This window comes from Macrobrachium rosenbergii, chromosome 55 (assembly GCF_040412425.1).
Source record: "Macrobrachium rosenbergii isolate ZJJX-2024 chromosome 55, ASM4041242v1, whole genome shotgun sequence".
Lineage (NCBI taxonomy): Eukaryota > Metazoa > Arthropoda > Malacostraca > Decapoda > Palaemonidae > Macrobrachium > Macrobrachium rosenbergii.
Window position 1 is genome coordinate 61192625 of NC_089795.1, and position 20346 is coordinate 61212970.

Consider the following 20346-nt stretch of genomic DNA (forward strand, 5'->3'; position numbering starts at 1 on the left):
AGGTGTTACTGTGGTAACTGTCCCTTTTATCCAGGTATTACTGTATTGCCTGTCACCTTTAACCAGGTATTACTGTGCTGTCTGTCCCTTTTATCCAGGTATTACTGTATTGTCTGTCACCTTTAACCAGGTATTACTGTGCTGTCTGTCCCTTTTATCCAGGTATTAATGTGGTGACTGTCCCTTTTATCCAGATATCATTGTGGTGACTGTCCTTTATATTCAGATATTACTGTGCGGTATGACTGTGGTGACTAAAAAGCATTTTCAGTGATATATTTCTATGGTCTCGAGTGCGTGAAATTATGTATGATAAACCCGTAGAGTTTATTTACCGCATACGTTACTAAGGTAAGGGGTTAGGAAAGGGGCGGGGGTAGGGTTTGAAACCCACCCTGTTATCTAAGATGGATCAAATGATGGCCACGTGCCAAATTTTGTCTAGATCGGTTAAGCGTTTGGGGATTCTTTTAGTCACAAACATACAAACAGACATACAAACATACAAACATTCACTGTTATATATATATATATATATATATATAGTTATATATATATATATATATATATATATATATATATATATATATACATACTCTTGTGTAATACTGTACATACATATATATACACAGCCTACCGGAAAATTCGATGATATAATTTTCCTTAAGTTTGTGAATTATTCCACTGTGGAGAAGTGTGAATTTGCTGTTATGTTCCATAGTGAAGGTCGTCCTGTCAAGATGAGGTCTTGTAATCCCGCTGGACAATTAACAAGTTTTGTTAGCTTCGTCTGGAGTAGAATCACATCTGTTTCAAAAAAAGAAGAGGAAAGTGGAGTGGAAGGAGAGGCTGTTCTATAGGAGTCTTCTCTGTGTTATTTTTATTATTATTTATAATGAGCTTACATTCTTGTGGAACCAGCCAAACGACCATGAACTCCGCAGACTTCTGAAGAATAAATTGTTCTCATGCCAAAACGGAGATAAAGGAAAGAGGAAAGAGGCGAAAGTATAATATTATATATTATATATATATATATATATATATATATATATATATATATATATACATATATATATATATATATATATATACACTCATTCTGAAATGCCCATTGTCAACAAAGTATTATTTTTACATCTTGAAAGGTTAGCTTCTTATATCTTTTTCCGAATCGGTTTTGAATTATATATATATATATATATATATATATATATATATATATATATATATATATATATATACACTCATTCTTGAAAACGCCCATTACCAACAAAGTATTATTTTTACATCTTGAAAGGTTAGCTTTATATCTTTTTCCGAATCGGTTTTGAATTTCATATTACGAACTGAAGAACTGGTTTTGTTGGAAAAAAGGCCAAAATCTCCCCAGCTGCCATCCCAGAAGGTGAAAATGTCATCGACGTATCGGAGACTGATCTTTCCCCTGGGTTTGATAGCACCCTGAATTTCAGTTTGAACGTACAGTATTCCATATAGAGACGGGCTAATGTGGGATGATGGTGGGCTGCCCTTGCTACAACCGAATTTTTGTCTGTACAAATTTCCGCTGAAAGAGAACGCGTTATTGGTTAAAAAGAGCTTAAGTAAAAATAGTTTCAGTGCCCAGAGGAAAATAGTCTTCGAAAGGGGTTACTAGTACTCTTAGGAAACTCAGGGCGTCGTTTTTCAGGACCTATATCTAGACTGGGGAGAGTTTTATAGTTTAGCGGAATATTTAATTTTAAATTTCTGAATGAAGTTCTCTGCTATCTCTTCTGCACGCTTAACACGCACAGAAATCTCTGACTTCATTTTGATATTTTAACCTACTGTTCGATTATTTTTATTTGAGAGATTATTAATGGAAAAGGAAGTAACGATTTTGATGTATTTCGTATGATAAGTAAGATTTTGCTGTCTGTTTTATGAATTCTGTTTATGATTTGTTGTATAATCTTAGCATGTATCAGTGGAAAATGGCTTTCCTTTGGGTCGCCATGCAAGTGTCCCGATAGAAATTCAGTGTTACAAATAGCATTCACGAAAGTTTACATGTATATTATCGCAAATATAAATTAAAGGAGAGAAATAAACATCAGCTCTTCAGTAGGTTTCAGCTCACGTCCGAGAGATGCTTTGGCTTGAAAGCACGCAACGTTACCGATTAAGCTACAAGAAGACTAGATCTCTTTCTCAGACATCAGTGCCACGTGTGTGCTAACTGGTATGAACCTTTAAGCACACTTTCAAAGGGAAGCTTTCTCACGCGCTTGTACAGATAGTATTGTAAATTTATGTTATTGTTGTATATAAATGTTCATGTAATGGCAAATAAATGTGACAAATAAAATTCAGGAAGTGAAATCAACGTACGGAGAGAAGCGGATGAAAAATATGCCAAGAGCTGATGCATATTTCTCTCAGTATCAATGGATATTCAGTGTGTGCTGATCTACATGGTTGATCTAGCGCACTTCCAGACTAACAGCAAATGCGGAAATCCCTTGTGACAGCTTGCCAGCACTGCCACTTTAATGACCAGATATCCCTCGCATTTAATTTTACAATTCACTTTATTTCCGTTAGGAGAGTGTCTTTGATACAAACACAGTTCATATATACACAGCACTAAATTATCTTTATGAGAGGGGACACGATTGTTTGTTTTCAGCTTGCATTATTAGAGTAACTGGAAGACTTGCAGCGAAAGTATAAATAGGTCGATTTTAGATGGAGAAGAAGGGTTCAAATGCGATCGTGGATATCAAGACTAGCGAATTGATTATAAGGAAATAAGTGAGCTCTTAAGCTTACAGGGAGACGGGGATGCACAGGAAAAAATGAAAATAGAGAAGTAAATATGAAAGGTTCAATGATAACCCTCTTTGTAAAGCAGAAAGTGGTTGGCGGCATATCCGCCAAAGAGGGATGAATGATATGAAGTGGATCCAGGAAAGCAGAAAGATGAATTCAGTGAATCAGACATTTTTGAAATGCATTTCCAAGATAGAAGGTATAATCATATAAAGGAGTATAAAGCAAGATGATGAATAAAAGTAGGTAAAAAGTTATAACACTATAACACAAAATTATATTTTATGAAATGTAGATATTTAAACATCAACCTTCATGCACCTGGAACTAGCAGATGAATACAATACGTGTCTAGAAAACATTGACTTTGAGAAGAAAACATGTTTCTAGAACTAGCAACAAAAAAACTAGATCATGTTGCTTAACGCGGGACTTCCAGTAAATCAAGATGTCAAAGAATGAAAACAACATCCTCTTTAAGATTCTTGGACAAAAGTTAATAGCCAGTCTCCTCTCACGCTTATAAGATAAGCCCCGCGGCTTCGGCATTCAATGGGCATATGCCAATTAATCTAAAAAATGCGCAACCATCAAAAACTGGAAGGACTATCTTATTTCTTCTTGGGGCTAACGAGCCATGACGGACCATTGCGTTATGCTTCTTTCTCGTCGTAAGGCTTTTGTGAAACGGTCTGCGTGGTTGTTATGAGACAAAGAATGGGCAAAGGCGTGGGCGTTAAATTACGGAATGGCTGCACTGGTATTCTTGGTGCTGCTTGTTGAATTCTACATAAGGAAAAGAACATATATATGTTAAATATATTTAACATGATTCATAAATCGTAAGATTGTGTGCATATATTTATTTAATGGCTGAAAGTTAGTTAAAATTTACCGATAGAAGTAGGGCAACAACTGAAAGACCACTGAACAAATACAATGAATGTGGTTATGCTCGGTGGATCTTACTGAAAATAAATGATGAATAAGTGAGAAAACAGAACAATTCCTTGTTGTATAGCCGTGACACAAAGAGACAAAACAACTATGCATTGTCACAACCAAACGCGGTCTGTATAATTGCTCTCAACGAAAATGATACCACGCTTGAGTGGGATTGTCTCTTATGTTTAGAACTCTCAGGCCATCTCTTGTTACTACTCACCTTGGAGTGGTCACCAATTTCTGAATGAGGTGGCGTCTTCAAGTAGCTGTGCATTCTTGGTGATGTTCAGATAATTTTGTTTGAAAGGTTCATTCCATTTTTCCGATTTTAATACATCTAAGTAATCGTATTATATATATATATATATATATATATATATATATATATATATATATATATATATATATATATATATATTTAGAGAGAGAGAGAGAGAGAGAGAGAGAGCAGTGTTGGATGAACTCGGAAAAGAAGGACGTTAGAAACAGATTTTATTAGTAAAAACAAGCAAAAAAGGATATTGCACTACTGGATGCTCACCTCTGAGGAGCTATCGGCTGAATACATAGCCTCCAGTATACATATCAGGAAGACTCCATTCAAATCCAGCGCCCCTTCCCGCCAAAATAAAAAAAAAATAAACTCATTAAAAGGAACAATAACATCCTCTTAATTAACCCCCACGACTTTGGACCACCTTGATGTGGTGAGGGGGCTCTTGAACCCCTGGAATTTGTTCTCGGGTTCGATTCGAAGAGTCATATATAATATGACTAAATAATTTGGATTAATTCATATGGAATTTTCCACGTTCGTTAAAATTTATTTGACCTGATAAATATGATGGCTGAATTCGATTCTAAGTACAAAAACATGAATTCAACAGGACTATGCACAGTAGAATTGAAACTAATTTTACAATTGACTGCTGAGCGTTAGTTCACAATAACCATAGTTTTAGGGAACTTGGTGTTTGCTCAGTGCTTGAATGGTTGACTACCAAGAAAAGCCGTAAGCTTTAGCACATAAGTCCGTTGAGCTAGCCGCTTCGGTTCATAAATACTTGCAGAAACCAGAAATGTTCCAGCAAGTTTGAGAGTAAAAACACACACACACTCACTGTATATATTATATACAGTATTATATATATATATATATATATATATATATATATATATATATATAGATATATATATATATATATATATATATATATATATATATATATATATATATATATATATATATATATATATATATATATTGTGTGCGTATAAGACTTTTCGACCAACTATTGTTCACAAACATGTCTTGATAATTAGGAAAGATTAGTACGACAAGAGATTGTATATTTCGAAACTGTGGATTATTATTATTATTATATATTTTGGAAGAAATCCCTCTCTCAGACAAATTTCATTGAACAGCTGTTGAGTTTGTATTATAGTTTCTCAATCTCTCGAATGAGATTCTTTGCAGCAGCAGGCAAATTATACAGCAGCTGTTCAAAGTTTATTTATTCCTTGACGTTCCGGTAGAGCTTTCCACCATTTTTCAAAAGTCGAATGAAGCCAGGGGTGTACATCTATGCCATATTTATACCGGCAAGTGTGCTTACAAAAATTCTGGCGATATTTGATTGGTTATCAAAGCTTTAGGGGGGTGTGGTGGGGTGGGGTGGGCGGTTGGGTGTGGGGGTTGTGCTCCTCCTACTGGCTAAGAGCGGAATGACTCATCCGGGAGAGTATCTGACCGACGTATGCGCTAATTGGCTGGCGTCAGGCCTCGGGAGTTCTGGTCACAGGGCGCGCTGCCTCTAGTAGCGGGCGGCTGAATTGGTATCTCATGGGCAAGGCGTTCCTTGGGATAAAAGTTCAGTCGCTCACTGTACAATTTACCTGCTGCTATAAAGAAGCTCACTCGAGAGGTTGAGAAACTACAAATTACAAACTCAACGGCATCCAGACGGCCATTCTTTCAATAAGTTTATTATTATTATTATTATTATTATTATTATTATTATTATTATTATTATTATATACATATACCTGTTTAAGGTATACAAGACAATTACTCTACCTAGATTCATTACTAAAAGTTCTTTGCAGCGTCCCTTCGGCCCCTAGCTGCAACCTATTTCTTTCCTTTTACCGTACCTCCATTCATATTCTCTCTCTTCCATCTTACCATCCACCCTCTCCTAACAATTGTTTCATGGTGCAACTGCGAGGTTTTCTTCCTGTTACACCTTTGAAACCTACCTACTCTCAATTTCCTTTCCAGCGCCTAAACTCTATATTCCATTCCATTTTTTTCAAAAGATGGTCAAATGAGTTTGTGAGAATTTCCGATCATATTTTCTCAGACATTTCGAACTCAGCACTTGAGAATGCAATTTTCCAATAAAAAGTAACGTCCACTTTAGGGAAAACGTTATTTGAATTATTTTGCATAGGTTACATTTTCCTCATCGTCAGTTCACAGCCCTGGATTTCTTCGTCACTGAAAGAATTCTTTCTTCTTCCTTTCTGGAATTTTCTCCATCTCCTGTTTTTTCTGAGCCTTCTAATCTTCAACGCTTCTTTATTAGGTTTTCCTTCCCCCACCTTTTTTTTTTTTTTTTTTTTTTAAGAAAGGCTTACTGAATCTGTTATGGGAAAATTCAAAAATTTTTTATATTCTATGGAATTAAACTGATTGTAGTTTGTCCTTTTAACGAAAGGCAAGGGTTCAATGTTTTCCATACCGACAGCTAAGGGTACTGACCAGTACTCTTGTCTTCAGAATTTGTCAGTTTTTTATATTTTACTTTTTTGATGCATTTGTATTATTTTAACTTTTATGGAAATGAATAAGTTCACACTGAAAACTTTCCTGGGGCTGTGCTATTCATAGTTTCTAGTTTTTGATTCCTTTCATTTATATTTTTATTTGTTAAACTAAGAGTAAAGAAATACAAAAGATACTGGTTCTCTTGTGAGTCCCTAAACCTTTTGATCAGAGGGGAAATGCAATCTAAATTCACGGTAGCTAGCCCTCTTATCAGTTCCAGTTTTCTGTAAAAGAAAACTATTGTGCCGGCTTTGTCTGTCCGACTGCATGTTTTCTGTCCACCCTCAGGTCTTAAAAAATACTGAGGCTAGAGGGCTGCAAATTGGTGTGTTGATCATCCACTCTCCAGTCATCAAACATACCAGATTGCAGCCCTCTAGCCTCAGTAGTTTTTATTTTATTTAAGGTTAAAGTTAGCCATAATCGTGCATCTGGCAGCGATATAGGACCGTGGTTAAAGTTTCATGGGCCGCGGCTCATACAGCATTATACCGAGACCACCGAAAGATAGATCCATTTTCGGTAGCCTTGATTATACGCTGCATAGGAAACTCGGTTTCGCTGAAGAAACTTCGGCGCATTTTGTACTGTTCATGCTTGTACAAAACTATAGTAATGAAATCGAAAACAAAACATTTTAACAATAAGCACAATGCACCTGCGATATTTTGAAACTTTAGGATATTTTAATCTATATGAACATGTATTCGTTACCCAAATGAATAACTTTTAGGTTAATTTTAATTATATTTGCGTTTTTGCTCACAGTCTTCTGTTATCTGCAATATATCAGCGTGACATCGCCGCAGGATACAAAAAATTAATTAAGCAAAGAGCAAGGCTTGTTGTGAACAAGACTTTAGTCCCTACGAAGATATTTTGGAAACCGAGTCTAAATCCACTCCTCACTTATCGATGTGATTAGTTCCTAAAGACCAGGTTGCTAATATAAGTGCAAGCCAACTTTTCATGAAAGTTAGGGTAACTTAAGTTTGTGTTTGACAGCTTACGTTAAGTTGCGGTACAATTTTCTTTATCCTTTAATTATAAGTATTTTTATCACTGGCTTATCATCAGCAGTAATCCCTACCATTTATCCTAGGCTAATCTATTATGCCTCTTGAATATATATGCATGTTTTTCTTCCTGTTCAAGGAATTTTATAACTATGAATTCCTTTCTTGTATTTACAAGCCTTATTCAGCTAACATTGTTTGTATTCACAAATCACAGTTATTTTTATGTAAACCTTTATAAAATGTTTTCCTAACATATTCGGCTGTCACAGGTAATCAAAGAGTAGCAGTTTGCTCATACAAAAGTGGAAACGATAACATGCATAAAAATTTTGAAATAATAATTACTTTAAGCAATCATGTGGTTTTTATCATATTGTTAAAGCGTTTTTTTTTTTAGATATAGACAGACACAGAGCGCTTTTGCTTTAAGGAAAGAGAGAAAGAGATCGAATAAAAGAACACACACACAGAGAGAGAGAGAGAGAGAGAGAGAGAGAGAGAGAGAGGTCAGAGACGACTTCGGCTCACCGTGTCCAGAATCATGCCGGATTTTGAAAACGGTCAAGGATACAGATATCTTCTCTTCAGGTTTTTATTTTGTACAGTTTTTCTATGGTAATAAGTATAGATGATAGTAAGCAGCATTTGAAGCTCCCAAACGTCATCAACAGCATGTTCCATGTCGCAATTCAGCAATTCAAGAACGTAGTGGCCTTTACTTATTGCTACCGCCTTTAGTATCTTGCAGTTAAATCATCAATTCCTGAATGCACCGCAAGGTTTCTTTTCAGCAGGCGGCGCTGTAAGACCCATATCTTGCATTTTTAATTCCAGTTTAAAGTTAGAGGATCTCTTCAAATCATATACACTTACCTCTGGAGTCCAATTCCTCAAATATATTTTTATATGCTTGAATTTACTCTTACATAAAGGGTATGCGATGACGCTTTAAATTAGTCATTAATCATTCAGGTAAAATCGCTTAAGCCTCTTAGTATGAGAGAGAGAGAGAGAGAGAGAGAGAGAGAGAGAGAGAGAGAGAGAGAGAAATGGCGGTACCTTTATGGTGTTTTGGACATGATCACATTAAAACTTTTTAATTGACGAACTAATTTGAGCATGTATAATTGGGTGAAACTTCTCCTCTTGAATAATCTTATTTTAACACATTTCCTTATTTTGACGTTGCTCGGCGAATCGTAAGGATTTCTTAACTTGAGTTGCAGTGTTTTTTCCCTCTTATAGAAAGCCGATGAGATGGGCAACACAAAACTATTATCTAGAATAGTCTTAATGCAACATTTGGTAGTCTGAGTTTATTGCTTTCAGAGAGAGAGAGAGAGAGAGAGAGAGAGAGAGAGAGAGAGAGATTGGTTGGGGTTTCATCTTCTCACTTATGGAAATAAAATTAAGGAAAAAACTAGAACAGATAACACAACGATCATAAGGTTATTTTGTCTGGCGGTAGTGTTTGAGGAAGTTAGAAGCAGAAGTGATGAAACAGAAACCTAAATACTGTACTTTCGACGGCATAAATCTGTAAGCTGCATTTTTAAATGCCAATGTATTATGAATGTTTTATTAGGAAAAAAAAACCCCAGGCAAGAATGACTTTCTCGAAAGGAATTTGTTAAGTAATGACTTTAGCATAGTCAGATGGCGGAAAGGGTTTTCGCCAATACAGTGTCCATATAAAATTCCAGTAAGAGGTCGATGAAGAAATAGGCCACTAAGTTTGTTAATGGGTGGCTTAGCCAGGCCTTTGTATGTCTCTGTCTACCACTATTCTTCGTTGCTCAAATACTTAAGGGCACGAAGAACTGAGCAGCCATTTCTTACTCTTATAGTTCAAATTTTATGGGAAGGATATGTGCCTTAGTAGTAATAAAATACAACTACTGGCTTAAACATCTTCAGACATTATAAGAATGTACATAAGTATTCAGAAAGAAGATTGCTTGTGGAGAGAAATTCATCTCAGTATAAAATATAGAGATAAGTAAATGTTTGCAGGAGATTTAACAAACAGCAACGCGAGAGAACTAAGCTCTGCAAAAATAGCTTGGTAAAGGGGAAAGGGTCAGTTGATGCTGCCAGTAAAACAGGGATCAGACCAGGCAAGAAAACTAAACCAGCAAACAAAGGATTTCTAAGCCGTAAAGGACGAGTTTTGCAACATGAGAAACATGAAAGTGTAATGGATAACCTAAGCTGGAGAATAATAAAATGACTAAATATGAATGTACTCTGCAGGAAATTTATAAAAGGAAATATTTGTTATACGGTACATACTGAAAGGTAAGGAAGCTTCGAAGATCAGTCAAGTGAAAACAAATGAACAACAGTGAGAAGAAATGGAATATTCAGGATAACCCTAAAATGACAAAAAAAAAAGAATAAATAATAATAATGATAAGAACGGAAAGAAAACTGAAAGAAAAGTTAGGAGATGCTTCTTGTGGGAGGCTAAGAACTCAGAGATTTCCAACCCTTGCGTTACTTCTTATTCCTTTTGGAGATGCCTTTTTTGTGACTTTTCTCCGTCGTCGACAGATTTGCTTTGGCAAGATAGTTGTTAAAATAGGATCCTAAATCCAAGGCTGAGGGGGGCAGTAATGGAACCAAGGATATATAAACGTGAGTGAATACGAGTGAAATGCTTCCTCGTTAGCTCTGTTCAAGTCTGAGTGAACATGAAACGGATTTCCACCAATTAGATCAGATAACGTACACATATCCTTATCCACTACATAAAAGGAACGTTGTTGCAAATGATGAGGAACGGATTTTTTTTTTATTTGAATATGTCATTCTGTATTTTAAATGAACATCTATTAATGTGGTCGTCAATATGCCTTTGCGGTAAAAGGGGGCTGTTCTTTATAATGTTTGTAGCTGTTATTCTATTTCTTATGGTCATTAATGTTGTATCTCGGATTTAATTATCGGTGAAATAAAGTGACGTGAAGTAATGACGGGTTTCTCATAGAGTTCAGAGACAATACACGTTCCTGTTTAGTTACCGCTTAGCTTATTCGGTTGTAAAATACACATAATAATAAACAAAGTCTCAAGTGACGGATACGGAGAAATATGACGTTATGGTATCCTATTAGTCTTACTTAAGGAGGACGTATTACTGGTTCCAAATTTAATCATCTTATAGTGATAATTATGCGATGCTTCCTCCGAATTAGTGTCATAAACAAAAATTATACTCTTGAAATGTGTTCCATTCCTTAGTGATAATGGTGGATTCGGAAAAATCTGTTTCGTCTTAACAATCCGTAGGCAGTGGCAAATGAAGAAACTTTGCTCGGTATTCAAATCATCTAATGATATTAATTATTCTATGATTATATAAAAAGAGAGAAAGAAGGGCTGTCAACAGTACTTTTTCATACTGTTTATGTTTATGCAACCTTCACGTTAAAGACCTATTAACACATTAGATGGAACACAGTAAAATTTGACTGTATCTGGGTCTCATGTATATAATGAACAGCATATCATAAGATAATTTGTAATGTGGGCGTGATATGAATACATTTAGATATGAATATTAGAGAACATTTGTGCATTTAGATGCTTGATTGATTGTTTTACTTTTCCGGTTGGATCATTAAACCATAGTTGTACTTATGCTCTTGGTCATTTTATCTAAAAGAATCACGTGATATATTCATGTGATACATTCAAGACAAGAATTGTTATTATTTTGGTATTATTTGTTCTCGTAACAGAATACCTGTGTCATTAATTCTTCTTTGTAACTAGTATCATCTTACCTGGACACGTTCTCTCTTTTTACTTCTGTCTGTGACAATTACTCGACTCTGACGTATTTTTTATAGTTGTCCACAGTTAATGTTGCCTATGGCTAAGGAAAAAAGCAAAGGGAAAATGATCGGGTCTCCACCCGAGAAAGAGGAAATAGACTTGCTTTGTGATAGATGAGCATGTTTAAACAGTTGGGTTTGTTTTGTTGGACAGGGCAACGACCCCTCATAATTTGTAATACGTATTACGATTCAAATTCCGAACGAATTACCCTTTATCCACTCACTTCGTAAAGGTCTTCTTCCGTGTTCCTAGAATCATTTCCATCTTTTTTTCTTTGGTTTAAAGATAAAATTTTGTCATTGCTTGAGTTTACAAATCCATTAAAACCCTTTTTCTTGTCTTACAATGGCCATGCTGCTTTTTTGGTTGTCTTGTTCTGGATAAAGCATTGTAATTTCACAAGAAAAATGTGCATGAGCAAAGATTAGTCACTTTAATAAAAAATTTTTCTTTTCTTCTTCAACTTCAAAGCATTGTTTCGTAAGAAGACGGAAAATTAAGCTTGTGCTCTTTAATGTCACAAGGAAAAAAGTAGGTCTCAAGGTATTGGAAACACTGCACCATGAAAGGAAAGGACTGCACTTTTATTTCAAAGCCGAAGATATGTTGACGCTGGACATGGCAGAATTTTATTTATTAACTAAAAGTATAAATAAAAATGGATACAGATAGGGAAGATGTCTCCAAATGACCGAAGTAACTAGGGAGGCGGGGGGGGGGGGTGAGGTGGGCGTTGAAGCTGTCAAAAAACTTATGAATAGGTGCGGACCTGGACTCAGGATCAGTGCTTTGTTAAGGCCTTTACGAACGCTTTCCCTCATCACCAAAATAGTCAGTATTTCTTTTTTTCCCACATTTTGGTTTTTATGTTATTTCCAGTAACCTGTATTTTCTTATTTATTTGTTTTGACATGTAAGGGGGAAGAAAAAGGAAAAGTAAACATAAAACCTTTGCAGTCGTGGGTTTCACCCTTTATGATCCCATGTCAACAGGGATTATAAAAGTAAAATTTGTACGTTCAGGAGTTTTAAAAAATATTCAACTAGCAAAGGGGATGCTGCAAGGCGCTGTTGCAAAAGGTTAAAATTTTTAGGGTGCTTGTAAAGAAACATAATTTTCATTCTTCTTATAGAATCCATTCTGGAAAGCACTTGTATTTTGCTAATAGTGAAAATATCATTGGAATGAAGAAAAGAACATATATATATATATATATATATATATATATATATATATATATATATATATATATATATATATATATATACACATATATACAGTAGACATCAGTAGGTGCAAGGTGAAGGATCAGTCCTTATTCGTTTTCTAAGTACTTTATTATTGCTGCAACGTTTCAAGACGTAAAAGTTCCATTTTCAATCTATAAAAAGAGAAGACAAACGTTAAAATAACGAACTCGGAATAAGACTGTTACTTCTTATTCCGAGTTGGTATTTTAACGATTGTCTTCTCTTTTTACAGCTTGAAAATGGAACTTTTACGTCTTGAAACGTTGCAGCAATAATAAAGTACTTAGAAAACAAATAAGGGACTGATCCTTCACGTTGCACCTACTGACACACACACACACACACATATATATATATATATTTATATATATATATATATATATATATATATATATATATATATATATATATATATATATACTGTATATACTGTACTACAGTATACAGAGAGAGAGAAATCTTAAGGCTATTTGTAGTTAAGATTGCTTCATATGTTCGGTAGGATTTAAATCCCAGTGGAGGAGAGCCTTAGTCTAAAAGGAATTTGTATTTAAAGGGGTCGTTACGGCATCGCTTGGACCACCGAGTATGAAAGCTAAAAGTCTTTTTGGATGTGCATATAAGCTTTAAACTTAACGAAAAAGTTATTTTCCTTTATAAATTCAGTCTTACCTCAGGGCACTGCATAACAATGAAACGAAATAATAAGTACACTATAAAAAATGCAACTGTGAGAGATTGCATGGCGCTAAATAAAATATTTTAAATAAAATATTTTCTCAGTAATGTCTTGAATACGAAGTTTCAGTCGAGTTGATCTTGAAGGCTTGGTTCGCCAGAAAAAGCTAAGAGTGAATCATTTAATCCACATACATATCAGTTGGAATGTTTAAATTTACTACATAACTGGTCTAATTTGTTTATTGCTACAGGATGTACATGTAATTATGAATACTGAAAGTTGTAAATACATTAAAATATGCAATTGCAAGCAAATATGGATATCTAAACAACTTACAAACAGGCATAATATATATAAGTACATATATTTTATGTATATATATGTATATATATACACATATATATATATATATATATATATATATATATATATATATATATATATATATATATATATATATATATTATGCCTGTTCGTAACTTGTTTACATATCCATGTTTGTATACAATTATATATTGGAATTTATTTACAACTTTAAGTATTCATAATACTATGTACGTCTTGTAGCAATAAATCAACAAGTAGCGTTATGCAGTAAAAAATGTAAATTTTCCATGTGAATTGTACAGTTTAATCATTTACCATAAACCGTTTTCTCCTTTAGGAAAGGTAGATACCGAACGGTACAGTCTACTAATTAGTCGATAAATCTATTAGGGATGAGGTTACTAGCCATGCAATTTTCTTGACAGCAGCAGACGCAGGTGCCTTTTATTACCAGGTGGATTAGTTTTTGTTGTAAGATCGGCGGCAATACGCAAGAGGCATGATTATCATTAAGGAGAAAAGAGGCTATAATATATCTTGATACAATGAGTTTCCTGAGTTCCTTCGAAAGGAACTGTAGAAAAGTTTGAAACACCCATTTGCTGTCTTTATTCTCAGTGCAAATTGGCAAGAGCAGTCTTTTTCAAAGCAATATACGAGCCCGTATTAGGAAAACCAGAATTAGAAATTTTTTCATTTGAAACAATTTTGACCTTCCCAGAAGATGCTTTTAAGGTTAGTTTTCCTAAGCATATACCAGTCGATCCATTATGTAGAAAAAGACCCTTTTTCACGAATGTAATTATAATTTTAGGTTCTTTTTTATACGTACCAAGGAAATAGATCTGGGATACAGGAAAAGCTACCGTTTAATGTTTATACATAGGAGACAGGCTCGGGATGATTCAGCAAGATACAGCTGTTTACCTTTCATGAACTATGCCTTTCAGATGACTTCAGAATTCGGCACGGATCACCTGTACAACTGCGATACATTCAATGAAATGACTCCTCAGTCGTCCGACTCAGCCTACTTGAGAAGTGTCGGGGCATCTGTATATAGTGCCATGACTAAGGCTGACCCCAGCGCCATCTGGTAACGTAATACATCTTTGTATTGTCTTGCTCAGCTATATATATATTTATATTATAATTATACATATACATATATATATATATATATATATATATATATATATATATATATATATATATATATACAACACGTATAGTGATGGGTAATTAAGATTCAGTTGTTCTTATTTAATCCCAGCGTTTCGTAATCCAGTCATAATATCCTACTATAGCAAAGCTGGAATTTGATGCCAGCTTCCCTTATGTCAGTAATGGCTCCTTTAATAGAGTTTACTCAGATAATACAAGAACGTTTTCCTGCCATGAAAGTTAACCTGATCCCGGAGAATCCCCTGAACATCCGTTCTTTGTTTCGGTTCAAGGATCATCTGTGCCCTTTTATGTCCTCTTGTGTATTGTATAACTATACTTGCCTTAGGTGTAACTAGCGGACTTATGTCGGATCCACACACAGACAACTTAAGGTACGCATCAACTATCATAGAGGGGTGGCGGGGGGTCACCATACATCCAGGCCGCGGACTCACGAGCCTGGAACATTTTAGTATAAGAAACTTCTCTAAAAGCTGTAAAACTTACATTGAAAATAAAGATTTGAAAATCATCGGGCAAACAACCAACATTCATGAATTACATATTGTAAAGTCCTTACTGATCAAACAACTGGTCCGCCGTTAACAACCACTCCCTGTTTGGGTGAGGTATATTTTCTCTGTTCTTTTATTTTTCATTGCCTTCCACTTACGTTTCTATTTTTCTGTGGAAGACTGGTCCAATATAGTGTCTTACTAAGCGAATTTTAATGCATTTTGATGTTAAAAATAGCATAATTTTGTGTCCAAATTTTATATATGAGTTTAATGAGAATTGTGTTATCTTTTTTTAGAGCCCATGAAAATGTAATTATGAAATAATTACAGAACTCCGGGAATGAATATGAACAAGAGATATGAATCTTAATTGCCCATCATCATGTGTGTTGAATGTATGGCTACGCCACTCCACGAGGATTATATATGTACAGGGTGTCCTTGAAGTCATGATGCAATTTAAAATACTTGTCGCTTCGTAACTATGCATGATAGAATTGATCTGTAGAAAGGGTAAGAAAGCTTGATGTGTCTAGTTTTCCTGTTCTTCTGATGTTTTATTTATTATGTTTTATCAAATATTTTTCACAGTTTCTGAAACTTAAAAATTACCTCTTTTTCAGATCTGCTGCTGGCCCATGGCTTCACTAGAAGAGAAAATAAACTGCGTTTTTTGGATGGCTGAGCTAAAATGTACTGTTGCTGCCCAGAGGTTTACAACCCAGTATAATAAAGAAGCACCACACAGGAATTGCATAGCGAGGTGGATGAAGAAATTTAAGGAAACAGGTTCTGTTATTGATTAACCACGGTCTGGTAGAGTCTGAGACGAGCATCGTTGGAGATGAGGCTTTCAGAGTCTACTGTGCAAAAGACTCTGCAGAAAAAAAAACTTAAAATGAATGCGTACAGAATCCAAATGCATCAAATCTACAAATGCTACAGTTCCTTCATCCACACATGGTCTACCAGACCGTGGTTTATCAATAACAGAACCAGTTTCTTCATCCACCTGGCTATTCAATTCCCGTGTGGTGCTTCTTTATTGTACTGGGTTGTAAACCTTCTTTGGACAGCGACAGTACATTTTAGTTCAGCCAACCAAAGAACGGCGTTTACTTTCTCTTGTAGTGAAGCCATGGGTCAACTACACTTCTGAAAAAGAGATAATTTTTAAGTTTCAGAAAGTATGAAAAATATTTGATAAAACAAATAATAAACAAAACTTCAGAAGAACAGAGAACTATGACACATCAAGCTTTCTTATCCTTCTTACTAATTAATTCTATCATGTATAGTTACAGAAACAATTGCACCATGACTGTATGAAACACCCTGTATGTATATATATATATATATATATATATATATATATATATATATATATATATATATATATATATATATATGAAAGATAAATACATAGATATACGGATACATATACAAATACAGTACAGTATATATACATACTGTATGTATATATATATATATATATATATATATATGTGTGTGTGTGTGTGTGTGTGTGTGTGTGTGTGTGTGTGTGTACGTTTTGTATGTATAGTATCCATTTATATATGTAAATACGTATGTATATATATATATATGTGTGTGTATGTATCCACTTACCTATTTATCTTGCTATTATATTCCAATATATATATATATATATATATATATATATATATATATATATATATATATATATATATATAATGTAGTACAATCCGCGTGCAGTGGCACAGCCGTTATCTAGAACACGTATGATGATGAGCAATTAAGATTCACATCACTTGCTCATATTTATTCCTGAAGTTTCGTAATTATCTCATAATTACATTTTCTAGGACCCTCAAAAGATAAAAACAACACAGTTACCGTTAAACTCAAATAAAAAATTTGGACACACTATATATGCTACTTCACGTGTATTACACATACACACACACTATATATATATATATATATATATATATATATATATATATATATATATATATATATATATGTGCATAGGAAGATAGATAGTTTGATGATACATATACGTACACACACACACATATACATATGTAAATAGATAGGTAGATTATGAGTTCAAAAGAGAAAGATGACACGTAAAGGAAAATAGGGGGAGAGTGTGAGGAAGGATTTTAGGAAGTAAATATAGAATGTTGTAAGCAAATGGACCTAAGTGTATAAATGAAGAAATGTTTGAATGGAGTGCAGGCCAGGAAGATGAACATAATGAGGGTGGAAGAGAGAAAAGAGGCAAAGTTGAATGAAAGAAGAATGGAAAGGGTTCGCGCAAATTTGATCATTCTTGTGGAAGTGTCTGCTTTGAAAGTCATGAGGGCAATCTAATGCTTAAAAATATAAAAGCTTCGGTAACTGATAGTAAAAATGTTATTTAGGGGTTTACACGGGTATGCTAGGTATGTCGGGGTACAGAAACTGCTCTGAAAGAATGGATTAAAAACAGCTATTCCCTTGTTTAAGGACAAGATGACAGTATACCAAGGAAGGTGTATGGCAGAATTCTGATCAAGAAAGTACGCCAGGTAACAGAGTGACTGATGAGGGAAGATCAGTGAGAGTTTGAACAAATAGAAGGGTATGTAGATCAAGTGTCTGTTATGAAACAGTTCTGTAAGATGCTTAAACGTAAAGAGAAAAAGATACACGTGGTATGTATGGACCTGGAAAATTTTATGATAGACTTAGTAGGGAGACAACATTGAGGGCGTTCAGGGTGTAAGGTATTAAAGCTGTCATTGATAGCAATAAAAAGTTACCAAGGAAGCGTGGCTTGTTAGAATTCGTAGGGGGGAAGATGGGTTGGTTTTGGAGCGTGGGATGGCTGATGTTTGCAGATGATACAATGCTGATTTGGAATAGTAGAGAGAACCGCTATATTCTAGTGAAGAGATTGAGTGTTCATAAGAGGAAAAACTTAATAGCAAATGTACACATGATAAGGTTATGAGGAGACAGAAGTCTAGTGTTCGTTCACCATGAACTTTTTTGTTGAAATCATAGGTCAGTTTAAAAGCCAGAATTGTAGAATTTTTTTCCCCTAGATTTGATGATATAAGGTAATTAGAGGTCTTCTTCAGGAAGTATGATAGAGATCACATGGTGAAGCGGCACACTTTTGTGGGAGGAGGTATTCCATCCCTCTAGCATGCTATTCTTGTTAACTCCCTATAAACTATGCACACTGGCACCTCTATTACTTTTGATTAGTCTTTTCATTAACAAAATATTTATTATAATTATTATTTAAAATGTTATAATGAGTCGTATGTTGCTCTGATTTTATTTTGTAAAGGTGGAGGTGTAGGGCTACTCGCCTCATATGCTTGATACTAAATGTTTAGTAAGGAAATGGTCAGAATTGCCGAAATTATCCCTTCCAAGGAAAAAATGGGCAAGAATTGAATTGATAATAATTATAATAGTAGTGATAAGTGGAATTAATTGTGGGGATATCAAGTGGAATTAATTGTGGGGTTATCAAGAGGTTTTTTTTACTCCTGAGGTAGTCCTTGGGTAAGTCGTTGCTTGAGTTGCTAGGTTACATACTACTTAGGCCCTCCTGAACAAGGTCTTCCCAAAAGATGTTAGTCCAATTGGCTGACGAGACTTTAGCTTTGGTGGTTAAATTGCAACAGCCTTGCATAGCGGTGACAATGGTTATGGCTGATTTTTTGTAGTGATGACTCAGCCGCTGGTATTTCCCAACAAAGAGGGATTGTTATCAATTTCTCGGCCAGCTGGTTTTCCTCACACCCAGGAGTGTTTATTCCGTAGACTCTCATGGTGTAAGAGGCTTTATCTGGTGTTTTGCTAAGCCATGATTAAAAGAGCGCCTGATGTTTGTGGGCAGGAGGAACGTTTCCTGCTTTGTGTTCAGGGAGGGCTTCTGGTGCATTAGGAATGCCTACAGCAGCCATAGCCGCCTTGGGTCTAGGGCCCATTTGATTATTTCTGTTTTCTTAGCTATTGTATCTCCCCCAGTTTCAATTCAGTGCACCTCTCACATGTGGCGCTTTATAACCCCTTCTTCTGTGTAACAAGTTCCTTTATAGGGATCTAGGGGATCCCTTGATGGTGGATTTACACAAAAAAAGAGCAACCTCAGCCTTTGCTTTAATGGGAACAGTGATTGCCCTACCAGATATAAGAAGAATACCATTAAGGCTTTCGTACGGAGAGCTTTAAACTGCTGTTCCCTGTGGCGGAACACCTGCCAAAAAATAGACCGTGTCTCGTAAATGTGGATCAGTAATGGTGTGCTAATATAAGCGGGTCATCAATGAAGTATAAGGTGCATTGGACCTGATGTATGAGAACAGTGAAAAGTTGCAACTGACCTCTGAAAATATCAAGTTATACCATAAGGCAAGGATGCCTTCTAAATATCTCGATGGTGAGCGTGACACAAAAAAACATTATCATCGGACATGTCTCTACCACCGCTGTTATTTCAAGGCAGGGCCTTACCATATATTACCAAAATAGCCATGCCAAAGACCTATATATGAAGAACAGTGCATTCCCACCACTGAGCGATCCCCTGAGGCCGCCTAATGTGGCATACTGTACCTGTTCAAATGCTCTTTTCACGGATATCCCGAGGCACTCCTAATCCAACAGAAGCCATCCTTGAATACAATGCAGGATACGTTCCTTCCATTAACATCAGGCACCCTTTTGATCAGGGCTTAGCAAGACCCACACCTGATATGACTGGCACAAGCATTTACCAGATGTGACCATCACCAGCATGGCTAAAAAAGTTAAGTATACCTTAGTTTAACCAGACCAATGTGCAGAAATCTATAGTAGTCTTTCACCCAATCAAAATATTCGCTGAAAAATACCAACAGCTAAGTCATCATATCAGGAAAGCAGCCAAAACCATCACAACTTCTATGCGATGCT

At 35.3% G+C, this 20346-nt stretch overlaps 1 protein-coding gene across 8 annotated transcripts in view; it reads left to right on the forward strand.

Annotated features, from left to right (window-relative positions):
- The window catches only part of LOC136835323 (alpha-N-acetylglucosaminidase-like), a 280695-nt gene that overhangs the window by 89043 nt on the left and 171306 nt on the right, over positions 1–20346 (forward strand). For all 8 annotated transcript variants that reach the window (XM_067098664.1, XM_067098663.1, XM_067098665.1 and 5 more), the window contains exon 9: positions 14668–14813. In XM_067098664.1, the coding sequence (XP_066954765.1) occupies positions 14668–14813 (146 nt within the window). The remainder of the gene's footprint in view (positions 1–14667; positions 14814–20346) is intronic.